Consider the following 19,866-nt stretch of genomic DNA (forward strand, 5'->3'; position numbering starts at 1 on the left):
CTCATTGTTTTTTCTATACATCCATAAACTAGTGATATTTCACATCATTCCAGATAACTTACAAACCTGTATAGTGTAGTAAACCTGTATAGTAAAATTTATGTTCTTTAAACTTTTGTTAAGAAACTTTACAAGAAAAATTCAGAGGAAATTTGTTTTAAAACATTTTATTTAGTATTAAGTGTGATATTATATTGGTTCTTCAGCTTGTTTCATTTGCATAGGGACATAGCTATTTTCACTGATACTCATAATTGTATTTTTCTGTGTCTAGTATCTAGCTTGTAAAAGAACAAAAATACTTTTTTAAGGTTGGATCATTGAAATTCATTTCTGTTTTGCTTATTTATATATTTATTAATAACCTTTTCACATATTGTCCTGTTTCTTATGTTTTTACATTTAATTCATCTATGGGCTAGTATTGAACATCAATAGTCTTAGTTGTGTTTTCACATTTTTAGCTTAGGGTTCTCTCAAAATACTAAATACTTCTTTCTTTTTTTTTTTTTTTTTAACATATTTTATTGATTTTTTACAGAGAGCAATGGAGAGGGATAGAGAGTTAGAAACATCGATGAGCGAGAAACATCGATCAGCTGCCTCTTGCACACCCCCTACTGGGGATGTGCCCACAACCAAGGTACATGCCCTTGACCAGAATTGAACCCAGGACCCTTGAGTCCGCAGGCCGACGCTCTAGCCACTGAGCCAAACCGGTTAGGGCAATACTTATTTCTTTATCTCAGTGCTTACTCTCGAGCAAAGAGAGAGGGCATATAAGTATGGTAGTGGTTTTGGCTCCAAGATATGCTAAGAATTTAATTTACAATAAATAAAAATTTAATTTTGTGGTTTTTAATATCATTGGTGAATTAAATGATGGTTACATGTTGTTATAGAATTGATTGAATATAGACTCGTTTTAAAAGATAATTTTTGTATACTAGTATATTCTGTTTTAATACTAGTACATAGTAAGTGAATGTGCCCAGCACCTAGCTTCAATAATTTAACAGTTGTCAGTCAAGGCTGATCTCATGTTATCTTTTACCACTTGCTCACTGTCCCCTTCCCTCTGACCCCAGGTCATTCTGAAGTAAATCTCAGACAAAAATTCCATTTCGTTAAAGTAAGCTTTATATTAGATAGGTATGTAGCATAGTATTTTCTAGTACCTGTGAATGTCTATATTTCCTTAACTTAATAGGTTGGCATGTATATGGACTCTTGCAGCGTTCTGATAAGAAATATGATGAAGCTATTAAGTGTTACCGAAATGCCCTGAAATTAGATAAAGATAATCTGCAAATTTTGAGGGATCTCTCTCTATTGCAGATCCAAATGAGAGACCTTGAAGGTTACCGAGTAAGTACTCTAATCTTAAGTGTACACATTTTAACAGATAGATATAATTTAAAACATGTGAATTCAGAATGAAGTGAGTGTAAGCCAAGATCATGTAGATTTGATTGTTCATTATAGTCTAGAAGTGGAAAGTCACTTGGGACCTTCTCCCAATAATAGTTGTAGAACTGCATTATCAACAAGGGATAACTTTATTTAATGCTTTTTTAAAAAAAACTGTACTATCTCCTGTGTACAAATGCTGTACTATATTCTTTGTTGGTTTGACATTTACAAATTTGGTAAAAAGAATGTTTATAATTGAAATCTAAATGTAGAGATTAGTTAGCTTTCTTTATTATGGGTTAGTAAATATAAAATAATGTGAGGATTGCCATACATCAGTCTTTCTGTAGTCCATACTGGCATCTTCAGCTCTGCTGGACATCTCCATGTGTATCCTAAATTCATTATGTCCAAAACGTAATTCTCTTATTTTCTTTTGTGAAGGAGGCCACCAACTCCCAACACTTCTTAAATAAATTGTCTTTCATGTACTTTTTACTTTTGCCCCTCTGCCATAAGTCATTATACCCTATGCCTAGATTTTTTACAGAAGTTTAAAGAGTTCTGCTGAGCTTGATATAATCATTCTTCAAGATTGTGTGGTTTTTCTTCAGCAGTACTTAACAGCCTGGGTGTGGTGAGAGTTAACATTAGTTATATTCATGAGGCAAAGAAATTAAGAATATTGGCAACAGAGTGGTTCCTAAGAGAGATAGTGAAATTAATGAAAGTAAAAGAGCTGGTGGTTAGAAGTGAAGGACGCAAGGAACTAGAGTTACTAATGGTGTCCTCTTAACCCTACCAGACCGCTGTACCGATTTTTCGGTAATTTCCACACAAAGGTGGAATATTGGCGCTAGATGAAAGGTAGACCTATTTTCTATAATGTCTCCAAGTTCCATCTTATTCTAACCACTTGTTTGCATGTAACTAACATTTTTCTATATCATGTTGGTTTTTTCTCTTTAATGCTCAGGAGCCCAGGTATAGGGGACAGTTAGGTTCAGGGCCTCAGGTCTAGTAGGATTAAGAACAAGGGTAGGAATGTCACTGAGTGAAAATGTTGGCAGCATAGGTGCTGTGGCCGGAGAATGAGATAATTTGTTTTTGTGATTTCTGGGTGGCAAATAGGACAGTGATTTTCAACCTTTTTGATCTCATGGCACTTTTAAACTAATTACTAAAATTCGGTGGCACACCAAAAATATATATTTTTGCTAATCTGATCATAAAAAGATATAATTTTGATTGGTTTACAAAAATAATAATAATAGTAATTATCTATCTCTTTTACTCCAAAGTGATTTAAAAAAAAATCAGGTGGCTATACTTATATATAAGGATTTCTGGTACCAAGAATTAACCAATTAGATGCAACCTTATGTGGCATGACCAATAAGATACAATTCTGTTATATGACCTATGTATTATGGTTCAAGACAGGGCATTCACATCAATGGGCTATTGTGTTGACTGTTGTCATTTTTCTATTTGACAATCTTAGCGATTTTCAACCTTTTTCATCTCATGGCACATATAAGCTAATTACTAAAGTTCTGTGGCACACCAAAAAATAGATTATATTTTTTGCCAATCTGACCAAAAAAAATACGTATAATTTTTATTCATTCATACCAGATGGCTATTGTGTTAGCTGTTTTCATGTTTTTATTTGACAATCTAAGGGAAAAGAGGTCAGTGCATCTGACTCCTGACTAAATAGTCAGGTATTGCATGTTTTAAAAATTCTTGTGGCACACCAGTTGAAAATCTCTGGTCTAGGATGTGGTTGTGGGAGTGGGTCCCTGAAGAGGGGTAGAGGACATCATTAAAGATAAGGAAATTTTAGATGTAAGGTAGGTTGTTGGATGGGTGTTCTACGGTGTTCCATTTGCCCAGGGTAATGGTAGGATTTGGCAGCGAGAAGAAAACTGACCCAGACTTTAATGAAGGGGTGGAGTAATAGAAGCAATAATGAAAATAAGGAATGAGAGTGATAATAGCATCTACACTAATAAAAGAGAAACATGGTAATTAGCGTACGACCGCTACCCTTTTCATTGGCTAATCAGTGAGTATATGCAAATTAACTGTCAGCCAAGATGGCGGCCGGCAGCCAGGCAGCTGGAAGCGAACATGAGGCTTGCTTGCTCCAGTGACTGCGGACTCCAACGTTCCCCCGCCTAACTTGCCGGCCTCTCAGCTGCAACTTTAAGCAACTATGTACTATGTTGCAAATAAGAAGCTAAACAAAACCCCAGAAACCAGCCAGACTGAAAGCGAGCCAGACCGCAACATTATATCGATGTTTTCAGCAGTGAGGCCTCAGAGCTAAAGCTGGCCCAGAATAAAAAAAAAAAAAAAGAAAAGAAAACAAGGAGCGGTTGGGAGCTTCAGTCACTCGCCAGGCGGAAAACAGCCCTCAGCCCCTCACCCAGACTGGCCAGGCACCCCAGTGGGGACCCCCACCCTGATCCAGGACACCCTTCAGGGCAAGCCAGCCGGCCCCTACTCATGCACCAGGCCTCTATTCTATATAGTAAAAGGGTAATATGCCTCCCGGCACCGGGATCAGCGGAGCAGCGAGGCACCCGGCACCGGGATCAGCGTGACAGGGGGCAGCGCCCAAACCCCTTGATCACCCTGCGGCTCTGTGTGTGGCAGGGGGCGGGATCACAACCTCCCTATTCGCCCTGCTCTGTTCGTGACAGGGGAAGGTGCCCCAACCCCCTGATCAGCCCTGCTCTGTGCGTGACAGGGGGAGCTCCCCAACCCCCTGATCGACCCTGCTCTGTGTGTGACAGGGGGCAGCGCCCCAACCCCCCTGATGTGCCCTGCTCTTTGAGTGACAGGGGGCAACGCCCCAACCCCCTGATCGGCCCTGCTCTGTGAGTGACAGGGGGCAGCGCCCCAACCCCCTGATTGGCCCTGCTCTGTGAGTGACAGGGGGCAGCGCCCCAACCCCCTGATGGGCCCTGCTCTGTGCGTGACGGGGTGGTGCCGCAACCTCCCCATCGACCCTGCTTTGAGTGTGACAGGGGGCGGTGCCCCAGCCCCCCAATCGGCCCTACCCTGAGCGTGACTGAGGGTGGCATCGCAACCTCCTGATCTGCCCTGCTCTGTGCATGACGGGCCGGCGCCCCAACTCCCCAATCGGCCCTGCTCTGAGCTTGACCAGGGGCTGCACTTAGGGATAGGGCCTGCCCTCTGCCACCCGGGAGCAGGCCTCAGCCAGCAGGTCGTTATCTCCTGAGGGGTCCCAGACTGGGAGAGGGCACAGGCCGGGCTGGGGGACCCCCCCTCCCCAGTGCACAAATTTTTGTGCACCGGCCCTCTAGTACTATATAATAAAAGGCTAATATGCAAATCAACTGAACGGCAGAATGACTGGTTGCTATGACACTCACTGACCACTGGGGGAAGACACTTAATGCAGGAGCTGCTCTCTGGTGGTCCACAGGGGGAGCGCCCCTCAGCCAGAAATTGGGCTCATGGCTGGCAAGCCCAGCGGTGGGCTGGAGCCTTTCCTGCCCACTGCTGCAGGCAGGTGGTAAGGAATGAGGGGTCCTGGACTGCTAGAGCCCCGGACTGTGAGAGGGATGTCTGCCTGCTGGCTTAGGCCCGATCCCCCTCAGGGGTCTCGGACTGCAAGAGAGGGCGCAGGCCAAGCTGAGGAATGCCCCCCCCCCCCCCCCCCCCCAGTGCATGAATGTTGTGCACTGGGCCTCTAGTAATTTTATTTGCCTGAAAGGAACCAGACACTTACACATGAAGGTAGAGGAGTGATACTAAGTTGTTTCGTCAAAGATAATCTTTTTATAAAAGAAGATCTGATTTTGTTATTCCTTTTGGCATTCCCTTTTTTTAAAAAAATATATATTTTATTGATTTTTTACAGAGAGGAAGGGAGAGGGACAGGGGTAGAGAGTTAGAAACATCGATCAGTTGCCTCCTGCACACCCCCTACTGGGGATGTGCCCGCAACCAAGGTACATGCCCTTGACTGGAATTGAACCTGGGACCCTTCAGTCTAAAGGCCAACGCTCTATCCTCTGAGTCAAACCAGTTAGGGTCCTTTTGGCATTCCTTTTACCAGTTTTAACAACAGAGTAAGGGAAGCTAAACACTACATTTTCAAAATTCCATTGCAACTAGAGTTTTTCATGAGACCTGTTCCTCCAAGCAGATGCACTTTTGTAAAACTTGGAGACAGATATGAGCAATGAAGAAGTGAGGTCTGTGTAAGGAAGTTGTATTTTCTGTTAATGATGATATCTTGATTCTTCTGGGATAGCCATAGTGGAATTTCTGGTGTTTTCTTCCTAATGTAATAGATACTGACCTGTCTTAGAGTGGCAGCAGTGGTGTTTCTGCTTGAAAAGATGTTTGAGAATTCCATCCTGTCTCTGGAGCCTACTATACCAATGTAAATCCATTGTAATTTCATATAATAATTTTGTAAACAGCAAAATTTAGTTCAGTAAAAAACTATCTCAGTCTCTCTTTTAAGATATGTAATTACCAAAAGAAATTATTATATAAAGGTAATTTTATAAGTCGGCCCAAAAGCATGAGCCTCAGGGCCGACTTTTCAGTGACAGTCTTACAATGAGCATTATATGGGGTATTTTACAAGTTAAATAATTTAGATAAGGCACACAGAAAGTATTTTATTGTGGAACATATATTTGTTAATTGAATACATTAAAAAAGAATTAAAGGTATTGAATTGTTTCCTGAAAACTGTGATGAACAGAAATACTTTACAGAAAGTTTAAAAAGTTAAAAAAAAAATTTATTTATTTATGTATGTATTTATTTATTTATCTAAAGGAGACAAGGTATCAGCTTCTTCAGTTGCGCCCAACACAGCGTGCTTCCTGGATTGGGTATGCTATTGCATACCATTTGCTGAAAGATTACGACATGGCACTAAAACTATTGGAAGAATTTAGACAAACTCAGCAAGTAAGTTCATTTTAACATTTTTTCCTACTTTCATAAATAAAATAATTAACTTCTATATTGTCCCAACCCCCAAATGTGAGTTAAAGTTTTGTGGCCTATGGAAAAACGGGAAAACTGAATTCATTGGTACAACCGTTATGGAAAACAGTATGGACGATCCTCAAAAAATTAAAATTAGAATTGCCTTATGACCTAGCAATTCCACTTCTGGGAATGTAATGGAAGAAACCTGAAGCACTGATTCGAAAGGATATATGTATCCCTATGTTCATTGCAGCATTATTTAAATAGCCAAGATTTGGAAGCAGCCGAGGTGCCCCTCAGTAGATGAGTGGATGAAAAAGCTGTGATATATTTACACAATGGAATACTACTCAGTTGTAAAAAAGAAGGAAATCTTAACCTTTTGCTACAGCATGGATGGACCTAAAGAATACAGTAAACCCTGATTTTGTATACCTCGATTTAACAGACTTTGGATTTATTGGACAAAATTCCTGGACCATATGTCATACGTGAAAATTAACACCTGTTAAATTTAAAATATTTATTTATTTATTTATCTATTTTGTTAATCCTTACTTTAGGATTTTTTTTTCCATTGATTTTTAGAGAGAGTGGAAGGGGAGGGGAGAGAGAGAGAGAGAGAGAAGCATCGATATGAGAGAGACACATCAGTTGGTTGCCTCCCGCACACGCCCCCAACTGGGGCCAGGGATCGAGCCTGCACCTGAGGTTAAGCCTTTAACCTGGAATGGAACACAGGACCCTTTAATCCAAGGGCTGATGCTCTAACCACAGAGCAAAACTGGCCAGGGCTTAAAATGCTTTTAACCAGGATTTACTTATAAGAAATTAACAGGTTATAGTTTTGTTATTAATTCGCTGTTATTTTTTAACAAATTTAGCAAATAGGCCATATGTTGGGAAAAACAATGTAGTAATTTCGCCAAAATAAATAAATACTACATGTCTACAAGTATAGTCTACATAATTAAATCCAAGAGTCAACCCTCATAAACAATGTTCAGCAAATAATTAAGGTGTGATCACATAGCATTACTTGAGGTAATTGATTTGGTTGTCAAATGAGGAGGCTTTCTGTAGCAGTTTTATTTTTTTGAACTCGTCTTTCCACATCCTATCTAATAAAAGAGAAACATGGTAATTAGCCGTACCTCCGCTACCCTTCCCATTGGCTAATCAGGGCGATATGCAAATTAACTGCCAGCGAAGATGGCGGCCGGCAGCCAGGCAGCTTGAAGAGAACAGGAGGCTTGCTTGCTTCAGTGACGGAGGAAGCCAACGTTCCCCCGCCTGCCTTGCCAGCCTCTGAGCTTGCACTCTATGAAACAGTGTCACAAATATAGAAGCTAAACAAAACCCCAGAAACCTGCTTTCAGCCAGCCGGGCTTCAGCCTACAGGACCGCAACATTGTTTCAATTATAGAACAAACGCAGATCCCTGCTTTCAGCCAGCCGGGATCTCAGAGCTGGAGTGAGCAGGATCGCAACAGTGTTACAATTATAGAACCCAAACAAACCAGATACCTGCTTTCAGCAGCCGAGGCCTCAGAGCTGGAGCCAAGCCTCAGAGCTAAAGCTGGCCCAGAATAAAAAAAAAAAAATAAGGACAGGTTGGGAGCTTCAGTCACCTGCCAGCCCGAAAACAGCCCTCAGCCCCTCACCCAGATTGGCCAGGCACCCTAGTGGGGACCCCCACACTGATCCAGGACACCCTTCAGGACAAACCAGCCGGCCCTTACCCATGCACCAGGCCTCTATCCTATATACTAAAAGGGTAATATGCCTCCCAGCACTGGAATCAGTGGAGTCGCGAGGCCTCCCGGCACCGGGATCAGGTGATGGGGCAGCGACCAAACCCCCTGATCGCCCTGCGGCTGTGTGTGTGACAGGGGGCGGGGCCACAACCTCTCTATCCGCCCTGCTCTGTTTGTGACAGGGGAAGGCGCCCCAACCCCCTGATTGGCCCTGCTCTGTGTGTGACAGGGTGCGGCGCCCCAACCCGCCCCCCCCCCCAATGGGCCCTGCTCTGTGTGTGACGGGGTAGAGCCATAACCTCCCCATCGGCCCTGCTCTGAGTGTGACAGTGGCAGTGCCCCAACCCCCTGATCGGTCCTGCTCTGTGGGTGATAGAGGGCAGCGCCCCAACCCCCTGATCCACCCTGCTCTGTGTGTGACGGGGCAGTGCCCCAACTCCCCTATCGGCCCTACTCTGTGAGTGACGGGGGAGCTCCTCAACCCCCTGATCGGCCCTGCTCTGTGGGTGACAGGGGGGAGCTCCCCAACCCCCTGATGGGCCCTGCTCTGTGTGTGACGGGGGGAGCTCCCCAACCCCCTGATCGACCCTGCTCTGTGCGTGACAGGGTATGGAGCCCCAACCCCCCTGATGGGCCCTGCTCTGTGAGTGACAGGGGGCAGCGTCGCAACCTCCCCATTGACCCTGCCTTGAGTGTGACGGGGCGGTGCCCCAACCCCCCAATCGGCCCTACCCTGAGCATGACTGAGGGTGGCATCGCAACCTCCTGATCTGCCCTGCTCTGTGCATGACAGGGGGCGGCGCCCCAACCCCCCAATCGGCTGTGCTCTGAGCCCAACCAGGAGCTGCACCTAGGGATTGGGCCTGCCCTCTGCCACCAGGGAGCAGGCCTAAGCCAGCAGGTCATTATCTCCCGAGGAGTCCCAGACTGTGAGAGGGCACAGGCTGGGCTGAGGGACCGCCTCCCCCCACCCCCCGAGTGCACAAATTTTTGTGCACCGGGCCTCTAGTATATATATATTTTATTTCAGAGAGGAAGGGAGAGGGAGAGGTAGAAACATCAATGATGAGATAAAATCATTGATTGGCTGCCTCCTGCATGCCCCCTACCGGGGACAGAGACCACAATCTGGGTATGTGCCCTTAACCGGGACTGAACCCGGGACCCTTTAGTCTGCAGGCTGATGCTCTATCAACTGGGCCAAACCGGCTAGGGCTCTGTAGCAGATTTAACACACTCTTACAGGCCAATGTTCTAATGTGTGTGCTAAGCCATGCCTCAGCCATGTACATTTGTGTACTCTTGGTGACTGGTGAATGCACTCATTTATTAGACCTATTCAGTAATTAAAAGTTACAGTAATACATGTAGAAAACTCTCCTGTGAAATTAAACTTTTCATACATTCTTAATTTTAATTACACACACGTGTCTACATAAGTAAAAACAGCTAAACTAATTTGTCAAATTTTTAATGTATGCATTCGGAAAAATCGCATGTTTATATAACGGACTTTTGGTTTTAATGGACACCCCCTTGCCTGAATTAGTCTATTATATTGAGGTTTTACTGTATTATGGTAAATGAAATGAGCCATTCAGAGGAAGACAAATACCATGTGATTTCACTTATATGTGGAATTTAATGAACAAAATAAACAAAATAGAAACAGACTTTTAGATACAGAGAACAGACTGATAGCTGTCAGAACATAGGGGGATTGGATTGGGTGAAAAGTGAAGAGATTGCCCTAACTGGTTTGACTCAGTGGATAGAGCGTCAGCCTGCGGACTCAAGGGTCCCAGGTTCGATTCCGGTCAAGGGCATGTACCTTAGTTGTGGGCACATCCCCAGTAGGGAGTGTGCAGGAGGCAGCTGATCGATGTTTCTCTCTCATCGATGTTTCTAACTCTCTATCCCTCTCTCTTCCTCTCTGTAAAAAAATCAATAAAATATTTAAAAAAAAAAGAAAAGTGAAGAGATTAAGCAGTACAAATTGGTAGTTGCAGAATAGCTACAGAGATGTGGATTGTAGCATGGAGGATGTGATCAATAATTTCGAGATAATAGGGTATGGCCCCAGGTAGATGCTAGGGGCAGCAGGGAGGAACACTAGAGTATATGGTTTAATGGCTACTTTGCTATACATCTGAAATTGGTGTGTAAGGGTATTGAATGTAAACTGTGGTTGGAAAAAGAACCCAGAATTCTTTTTATGTTATATTTATTTATTTTCCAGCTTATACAAAGTGGATGTAGAAGCATAAACATAGTACATTTCTACCATCTCCCAGACAAATATAACCAATATGTACAATTATTGTATTAAAAATACGAAAGGGATACAGACTCCATCAATGTCTTTCTAAAAGATATACAGGTACAAGTAGTATCAAAAGTATGAGGAGTTTTTGATCGAAGATGGCGGCATAGGTAAACACCGGAGACTGCTGCCGCAAACAACCACTTCAAAAATACAACTAAAAGACGGAACGGACATCACCCAGAACCACAGGAAGGCTGGCTGAGGAGAGACTCTTCAACTAGAAGCAAAGACAACAGCATTACCAGGCTCAGAGGAAGCGCAGTGTGGAAAATTTAAAGGTACGGAGGTGCGCGCGCAAAGCGGGCTGGTGGCTGAGGGCGAGGTTGTAGTTTTCAATCAGGAGGGAGTCTCAGACTCTGAGCTCCAGATCCGGGTGAGTCTCTAGGGACTCAGACTCAAACGGGAGAAGCGGGACTGTCTGGTTACGGTCCCTCCAAAGTTTGCAGCAGTTGCTGGGACAGAGAGGCAGAGCCCCTGGGGACGGACTGAGAGCAGCCATAACTGCTCCCTCCGCCCGCCCTGTTGAGCCCGCCCCGCCCAAGCCCTGCGCAGAGCCATTTGCCGGATAGCCTCAGGCAAAGGCTAGATTAGCACCTCCCCAGAGGACAGAAGTTTTCCACACAGCTGATTCTCACAGCCAGTAGGCCTGGTGGTCAGATCCCTCTAGTATTAACTACAACAATCAAGGCTTAACTAGAACAAGACTGCGCACAAAGACCACAAGGGGGTGCACCAAGAAAGCATAAAAGATGTGGAGACAAAAAAACATGACAGAAATGGAGGATATGGAGCTAAAAAACGCAATTTTGAGGGCTTGCAATAAACTTGAGCAGAGCCTCATGAAAACTAATGAGACCCTCGATGCTATGATAAAGAAACTAGAAATTAAGCATACACGGACTGAAATAAAGAATATTATACCCAATAGCAGACGAGAGGAGCACAAGAATCAAGCCAAAGAATTGAAATGCGAAGAAGCAAAAACACCCAACTGGAAAAGCAAAATGAAAAAAGAATCCGAAAGTGTGAAGATAGTGTAAGGAGCCTCTGGGACAGCTTCAAGCGCACTAATATCTGAATTATAGGCGTGCCAGAAGATGAGAGACAGCAAGATATTGAAAACCTATTTGAACAAATAATGGCAGAAAACTTCCCCCACCTGGTGAAAGAAATGGACTTACAGGTCCAAGAAGCGCAGAGAACCCCAAACAAAAGGAATCCAAAGAGGACCACACCAAGACACATCATCATTAAAATGCCAAGAGCAAAAGACAAAGAGAGAATCTTAAAAGCAATAAGAGAAAGAAACTCAATTACCTACAAGGGAATACCCATACGACTGTCAGCTGATTTCTCAACAGAAACTTTGCAGGCCAGAAGGGAATGGCAAGAAATATTCAAAGTGATGAATAGCAAGAACCTACAACCAAGATTACTTTATCCAGCAAAGCTATCATTCAGAATTGAAGGTCAGATAAAGAGCTTCACAGATAAGGAAAAGCTAAAGGAGTTCATCACCACTAAACCAGTATTATACGAAATACTGAAAGGTATCCTTTAAGAAGAGGAAGAAGAAAAAGGTAAAGATACAAATTGTGAACAATAAACATGCATCTATCAACAAGTGAATCTAAGAATCAAGTGAAAAAATAATCTGATGTACAGAATGAACTGGTGATTATAATGAATCAGGGACATAGAAAGGGAATGGACTGACTATTCTTGGGGGGGAAAGGGGAATGGGAGATGCGGGAAGAGACTGAATAAAAATCGTGCACCTATGGATGAGGAGAGTGGGTGGGGAGTGTGGGCGGAGGGAGGGTCGGGTTGGAACTGGAAGGAGTGGAGTTATGGGGCGGGGGAGAAGAGGAACAAATGTAATCTGAACAATAAAGATTTAATTAAAAAAAAAAGTATGAGGAAATCACCAGTTAATTGTACATTCTGCACTTGACATCACAGAGCAAACTGAGATTAGCAGTCCTATGTTCTACACTTACTTAATGCTTAGATGACATTTGTGCAGCTTGTGGTAGAGTTAGATTTCTGTCTTCCTATATATATGCACATGAAGTTCGTAGTCTATATAATAAAACTGGCAAAGAATGCATATATTACATATAAAATTACAAATGCTTAATTAACAATGTAATATATAAGCAAGTAGACATATGCCATGAGACAGAAGAGAATCTTATATAATAAAAGCCTAATATGCTAAGTGTCCGGTCATCTGGTCGGCCGTTCAACCAATCAAAGCGTAATATGCTAATGATATGCTAAGGCCACTTAACCTCTTGCTATGACATGCACTGATCACCAGGGGGCAGACGCTGTGACTGGTAGGTTAGCTTGCTGCTGGGGTCTGGCCGATCGGGACTGAGCGAGACTGGCCAGACACACCCTGGAGCCCTCCCCTGGTCCCTCCTCGGCTGGCCAACCTCCTGTGTCCTTCCCCGGTCCTGATCGTACACTGTTGGGGCCCGTCGGCCTGGCCTGCGCCCTCTTGCAATCTGGGCTGAGGGGACTGCCCCCTCCAGCCCTGAGTGCATGAATTTCGTGCCCTGGGCCTCTAGTTATTAAATAAAACACTGGCATAGTTTGATATAGTAAAAACAAACAAACTCCATTTCGGCTCTTTTTAAAATTTGAATCTAGCCCTAACTGCTTTGGCTCAGTGGATAGAGCGCTGGCCTGTGGAATGAAAGGTCCCAGGTTCGATTCCGGTCAAGGGTATGTACCTTAGTTGCGGGCACATCCCCAGTAGCGGGTGTGCAGGAGGCAGCTGATCGATGTTTCTCTCTCATCGATGATTCTAACTCTCTATCCCTCTTCCTTCCTCTCTGTAAAAAAAAAAATAAATAAAAATCAATAAAATATATTAAAAAAAAATTTTGAATCTATTTACATTTCTCTACTGATCTACATGATCAGCTGAATTTAATGGGGAAAAAAATCCAAGACTAGCAGTTCCTCACATTTGAGTACTACTTGGATTGGCAGCCTTCACTTTTCCGGAGTCTATGCAGAAACAACACAAAAATAGAGTGGAGGGGTCATTTTAGTCATTATAGGGTAAATAGCAGCTGTGAGCAGGTGGTTGCTACACTTAGGCCTTCTCTATTCACCCCACGTCCATTAAGCCACTTCCAGGTTAGTCTTTGGTGACTAACCCCCCTGGCAAAGGCTGGCATATCTCACCAGGTTTGGGATCTTTTGATCTTTGATCACGGTCAAGGATTGTTTATTCCCTAATGCCAATTCAGTAAAGGGAGGCTGTCTTGAAAGAATGGCTGACAATAGCTCCAACATCCCAAGCTGCTTCCATTGCAATGCTATCCAGTTATAAACGTTTCTCTTGAAAAACAAAAAAATCCCTAAAACGAGATGAACAAAAAAATATATATATAACTTAAAAAAAAGGGGTGGGGATTCAGAATTCTTTCTTTTAAAATCTTTTATTTATTGATTTTAGGAAGACTGAGAGAGACAGGCACCAATTTTTTCCACTTATTTATGCATTGACCAGAGGCTTGGTGCACGAAATTTATGCATGGGTGGGGTCCCTAGGCCTGGCCGGTGATCAGGGCTGATCTGTGATGCGACCAGCAGGGTGATTGGGGGACCCCCTCTGGCACCTGCCTTGGCTGGCCTGGGGCCTGCGGGCTGGGGGCAGCTCCTGCGTTGAGCGTCTGCCTCCTGGTGGTCAGTGTGCATCATAGCGACCGGTCGTTCCTCCAGTTGTTCCACCGTTGGGTCAATTTGCGTATTAGGCTTTTATTATATAGAACCAGAGGCCCAGTGCCCAAAATTCATGCTTGTGTGTGTGTGTGTGTGTGTGTGTGTGTGTGTCCCTCAGCCCAGCCTGCACCCTCTCCAATCTGGGACCCCAGTGGGATTGGGCTTAAACGGGCAGTCGGACATCCCTCTCCCAATCCAGGACTGCTGGCTCCCAACCACTCGCCTGCCTGCCTGCCTGATTGCCCCTAACCGCTTCTGCCTGCCAGCCTGATCACCCCCTAACTACTCCCCTGCTAGCCTGATTGACACCTAACTGCTCCCCTGCTGGCCCGATTGTCCCTAACTGCCCTCCCCTGCCCGCCTGGTTGCCCCTAACTGTCCTCCCCTGCAGGCCTGGTCACCCCTAACTGCCCTCCCCTGCAGGCCTGGTCACCCCTAACTGCCCTCCCCTGCCAGCCTGGTCGCCCCCAACTGCCCTCCCCTGCAGGCCTGGTCGCACCCAACTGCCCTCCCCTGCAGGCCTGTTTGCCCCCAACTGCCCTCCCCTGCAGGCCTGGTCTCCGCAACTCCCCTCCCCTGCAGGCTTTGTCCCCCCCAACTACCCTCCCCTGCTGTCCTGATCACCCACAGCTGCCCTTCCCTGCTGGCCATCTTGGGTCCACATGGGGGCGGCCGTCTTGTGAGTTGGAGTGATGGTCAATTTGCATATTACCTCTTTATTAGATAGGATTAGTTGATTTTTGTATGTGCCCTGACCAGGGATCGAATCTGCAACCTTGGCATATTGGGATGATGATCTAACCAACTGAGCTAACTGCAGAATTTTTAATGCAAAATAAATAATATAAAAATGTTTGTACACTGTAATTTCAACAGTATTCAAATGACAAAGGAAAGACTGTAAAAAAATGAAAGTTTTGTGGCTAAGAATTGTTTCTCTAATATATATTGCTTTATTCTTTTTTTTATTTTTTTTTATTTTTTATTTTTTTTTATTTTTCGCTTAAAGTATTACAAAGGGTATTACATGAGTATCCTTTCCCCCCCCCCCCCTTGACAAACCCCTACCCTCCCTTACCCCCCAGTGTCTTATGTCCATTAGTTATGCTTATATGCATGCATACAAGTCCTTCGGTTGATCTCTTACTCCCCTCCCTCCTGCCCCCCAACTCTCTCTGGCCTTCCCACTGCAGTTTGACAATCAGTTTGAGGCAGCTCTGCCTCTGTATCTATTATTGTTCAAAAGTTTGTAATGGTCTTTATTATCCATGAATGAGTGAGATCATGTGGTATTTTTCCTTCATTGACTGGCTTGTTTCACTTAGCATAATGCTCTCCAGTTCCATCCATGCTGTTGCAAATGGTAGGAGTTCCTTCTTTTTAACAGCAGCATAGTATTCCATCGTGTAGATGTACCACAGTTTTCTAATCCATTCATCTACTGATGGGCACTTAGGCTGTTTCCAGATCTTAGCTATGGTGAATTGTGCTGCTATGAACATCTGGGTGCATATATCCTTTCTGATTGGTGTTTCTGGTTTCTTGGGATATATTCCTAGGAGTGGGATCACAGGGTCAAATGGGAGTTCCATTTCCAATTTTTTGAGGAACCTCCATACTGCCTTCCATAGTGGCTGCACCAGTCTGCATTCCCACCAGCAGTGTACAAGTGTTCCTTTTTCTCCACATCCTCTCCAGCACTTGTCGTTTGTTGATTTGTTGATGATGGCCATTCTGACAGGTGTGAGATGGTACCTCATTGTTGTTTTGATTTGCATCTCTCGGATGATTAGTGACTTTGAGCATGTTTTCATATGTCTCTTGGCTTTCTGAATGTCCTCTTTTGAAAGGTGTCTATTTAGATCCTTTGCCCATTTTTTGATTGGATTGTTTATCTTCTTTTTGTTGAGTTATTGCTTTATTCTTGATGTAAACATTAATAAATACATTTCAATTTGTAAAATAGAAAAGAACAAAAATATACACAAGAAATTAAATGGATATTAACATTATTCATATCACTCCAGATTTTGTTATTTTTTAAAGGAATGAAATTACAGAAATAGCTAAAGTTCTCCCATGTGCCTCCCTAGAGGTAGCCACTATTCTGAAATTGGTATGTCATTCCAGTGCATTTACATTATGTATAAGTTCAGAAAAGTTAGTATTATTTTGTATACTTAAAAATCTGTATGGATGATATGCAGGTTTTTTTCATTCAACTTTTCTTGATGTCTGTATTGATACATGTAGGGCTAGTTTACCCATTTTTAACTGCTGTTTGGAGTTTCATTATATGAGTAAGCCATAGTTTATCCATTCTACTTTGCCTCTATTGAAAAACAGTGCTGTAATGAAGATTCTTGTTTGCTGTTTCATGAGACACATTTGTGAGTTTCTCTTCAGTGTATACCTAAAACTGGAATTGTAGAGTTGTAGCTGTGTTTTCAGCTCTGCTAAGTATTATTATCAACACTCTCTGAAGTAGCTGTACTAATTTATATGCTTACCAGCAAGGTTTTACAATTATTGTTTCTTCAGCATCTTTGTTGACCCTTGTCAGCTTTATTAGTTTTTCTAGTCTCCTAGATGTAAAGACATTTATCTCATTTTTCTTTTGTGTTTCTTTGATAGTGAGGTTAAGGGATATTGAGATAAGAGATATTGTCTGTAATTTTCTTTCTGTTTGATGTCTGTATCTGGCCTCATGGATTGAGTTGGGAAGTGTTCCTTTTTGTTTTTTTGGAAGTTTGTGAAGGTTGGTGTGATTAATTCTGTAAACATTTGGTAGCATTCACCTTCCATGACATTTGGTCCTTTCTTTAATGAAAGTTCATTGGTTACTAATTTATTCTCTACTTGTTATTCGTCTAATTAGATTTTGTCTCAAGTAGATCCTGGGAAAGGATCTGGGGTGTTTATCTAAGGTGTCCCTTTAACCGTGCAGGTGTTGGGACATTCAAGTAGTTGCTAGCAAAGAGGCTACTCTACACAAGCAGGACAAAGGGCAGGTCTAGGACCAAAAAGACTAGAAGCTTTAATTTCAGTTTTAAGCATATGCAAAATAATTCAACTAACTGCCGGAGGAATTACACCACATGAAACATAAACAGTTGCAAATCACACAGCACTTTATTATTCACAAAAGTTCCTGATGCTGCGGGTACAGGCTTGAGGGGATCCCAGTGGTGCTTTCCAGTGGGGTCCGGCAGCTGGGCTGGTCTGGTCCCAATGCAGGGGGCCGGTGTTCCTCACCCGAGAGCTCGGTAGCGTCTCAATCGGTAGGTACTAGCCGTTCTTCTGTCATCTGGCAGAGAGGAGCTTGGAGCGGCGTTGCTTGCCGGACTGATAAAAGGACGACGGGCCTTTGTGGCTGTCTCGACAGGCAAGCACTGTTGGCTGGTCAGGACCCATTTTTAAAGCCTGTTTTGTACCTGCAGCAGTTCAGGTGGCTATCAGTGAGTTACGTCAGTGCACGCATGTTAATCTCAAGCAGGGCGAGGGGCTACATGTGGTTATTTAGGGAGAATACATCACTCGCACAAATGGTTATCTTAGCAAGTCACTCTGAGTTAGTAACTGACGTTCAAATCTTTATGTATGGGGTACACACGCTTCAGGGCAGTGGGGTGGGGTATGTGTCCTTAATATTACACTTTAGGTTTTAAGAAAGTTAACTCAAACATTTTAAAACCTTTTAAACATTTTTAGACATTTTTAAAGCATTTTTAAACGTTTCTATATATTACTACAAACGTTTCTATATATTACTAAAAATTTCCTATTTCTTCTTGAGTTTCAGTAGCTTGTATTTTTTCTAGGAATTAATCCATTTCATTTAAGTTATTTAATTTGATGGCATATAACTTTTCATAATAGTTCTTTATATTCCTTTTATTTCTGTAAGGTCTGTGCTAATGTCCCTCTTATTCCTAATTTTAGTAGTCCTTTCTTTCTTGGTTATTCTACCTGAAGGTTTGTCAATATTATTGGTCTGTCAAAGAACCAACTTGTTTGTGTTAATTTTTTCTATAGGTGTGTTGGGGTATGCCTTCAGCACTGAGTCAGGCAATTTATAACTCTGCCTTTGATTTTGCTTCTTGTTTGTATAGTGTCAAGGTCAGCAAGAGGTGAGAGCTTAGGGTTTCCTGGGGTCTTACTGAGCATGTGCATACCTCTATGTGTCTGTGGCTTTTCAAAGCCTAATGGACATCACATTTTCCAGCTTCTCCTTTAAGATTTTTGGTTAATCTTTTGTTTGCTCAGACTGTTATTTATCACTTCCGGCACTGTAAAGGTAAACATTTGTCTATAATTGTTTCTGACAAATGCTTTTTTGCTCTGGGCAAGCTCTGTGTTTGCCTATATGTGGGGTCTTGCGGGGAACCACCTGAGGGGTCAGTTAATTACAGTTCCTTGGGAAGGAGGCTTTGAAAGAGCTCCAGCTTTATTCTGTTTTCTCTTATGGCTGCTCTGAGAACACAAGCTTATTTTTCAAGATACTGTGTAGCTAAAGAGCATGTAGTAGGACTAGGGCAAGTTAAAACACCACAGAGCTCACTGGTTTTACCAAGATTCAGCCATTTTCCTTCAATAAGTGCTCCCCAGGTAGCTACAAACCTTTGATTAATTTCCAGAGTTCTGAAAAAGGTGATGCTGAGATTTTTGGACAGCTTCTTTATTGCTTTTACGGAGATAAGAGTTTTTGGAGGTCTTCACCATTTTTGCTAACATCATCCTCTTCATATTTTCCTGATGAGAACTTTTTCTTTGACAGTTACTCTAAAAGCAAGATATTATTTTTTTGGAATGATAGCTAAACTAATTTTACCTGCTAGAGTGAAAGACCTTTTTCATTTATCAAATAAATCTCAATACAGAGTTTGTATGGCAAGTACTCTTTGTTCTATCTCTATCCCAGAGTCTAGTTCAGAGAAGACTTGTAGAATAATATAGTTCTCCATATGTATAAGTAATGGACATGCAATAATATAAAGGCAATCGTAGTGTTTTGTCCCTAGATTCTGTTATTCTCTAGCATGTATTTGAGATTCATCCATATTAGAGCATATATTGGTAGTTCATTCCTTTTTAATGCTGAATACTATTTTATTATGGATATATGACACTTTGCTTATGTATTCATTAATTGGTGAACACAAGGATTGATTTTAGTTTGTTATTATGAATAATGCTGTTATGAACATCTGTGTACACATTTTTGTGTGTATATATGTTTTCATTTCTTTCTGGTATATATCTAAGAATGAAATTGTATTTTTGGTAAATATATATTTAACCTTTTTTTTTCTTTATTGATTAAGGTATTACATATGTGTCCTTATCTCCCCATTGTCCCCCCAACCCCCACAATTTTTTTAAAAAAAATATTTATTTTTTACAGAGAGGAAGGGAGAGGGATAGAGAGTTAGAAACATTGATGAGAGAGAAACATCAATCAGCTGCCTCCTGCACACCCCCTACCGGGGATGTGCCCACAACCAAGGTACATGCGCTTGACTGGAATCGAACCTGGGACCCTTCAGTCTGCAGGCCAATGCTCTATCCACTGAGCCAACCGTTTAGGGCATAACAAAAATGGTAACATAAGCAGCCGTGGGCAAACTACGGCCCGCG

General features: G+C 42.8%; 1 protein-coding gene across 15 annotated transcripts in view; it reads left to right on the plus strand.

The window, feature by feature from the left end:
- NAA16 (N-alpha-acetyltransferase 16, NatA auxiliary subunit) overlaps positions 1–19,866 on the plus strand; it is a 96,851-nt gene that overhangs the window by 9,378 nt on the left and 67,607 nt on the right. For 13 of the 15 annotated variants that reach the window (XR_011470767.1, XM_070408990.1, XM_070408992.1 and 10 more), the window contains exons 4-5: positions 1,211–1,368; positions 6,247–6,381. Coding sequence is in view for 14 of the 15 variants with exons in the window: in XM_070408990.1 (XP_070265091.1) it covers positions 1,211–1,368; positions 6,247–6,381 (293 nt within the window). In the remaining variant the exon portion in view is untranslated. Of the gene's footprint in view, positions 1–1,210; positions 1,369–5,316; positions 5,840–6,246; positions 6,382–19,866 lie in introns of those variants that run through there. The other 2 variants (XM_070408996.1, XM_070408999.1) reach the window with 2 other exon arrangements.

Source organism: Myotis yumanensis, unplaced genomic scaffold (assembly GCF_028538775.1).
Source record: "Myotis yumanensis isolate MYYU_CA2020_CCGP unplaced genomic scaffold, mMyoYum1.0.hap1 SCAF_3, whole genome shotgun sequence".
Lineage (NCBI taxonomy): Eukaryota > Metazoa > Chordata > Mammalia > Chiroptera > Vespertilionidae > Myotis > Myotis yumanensis.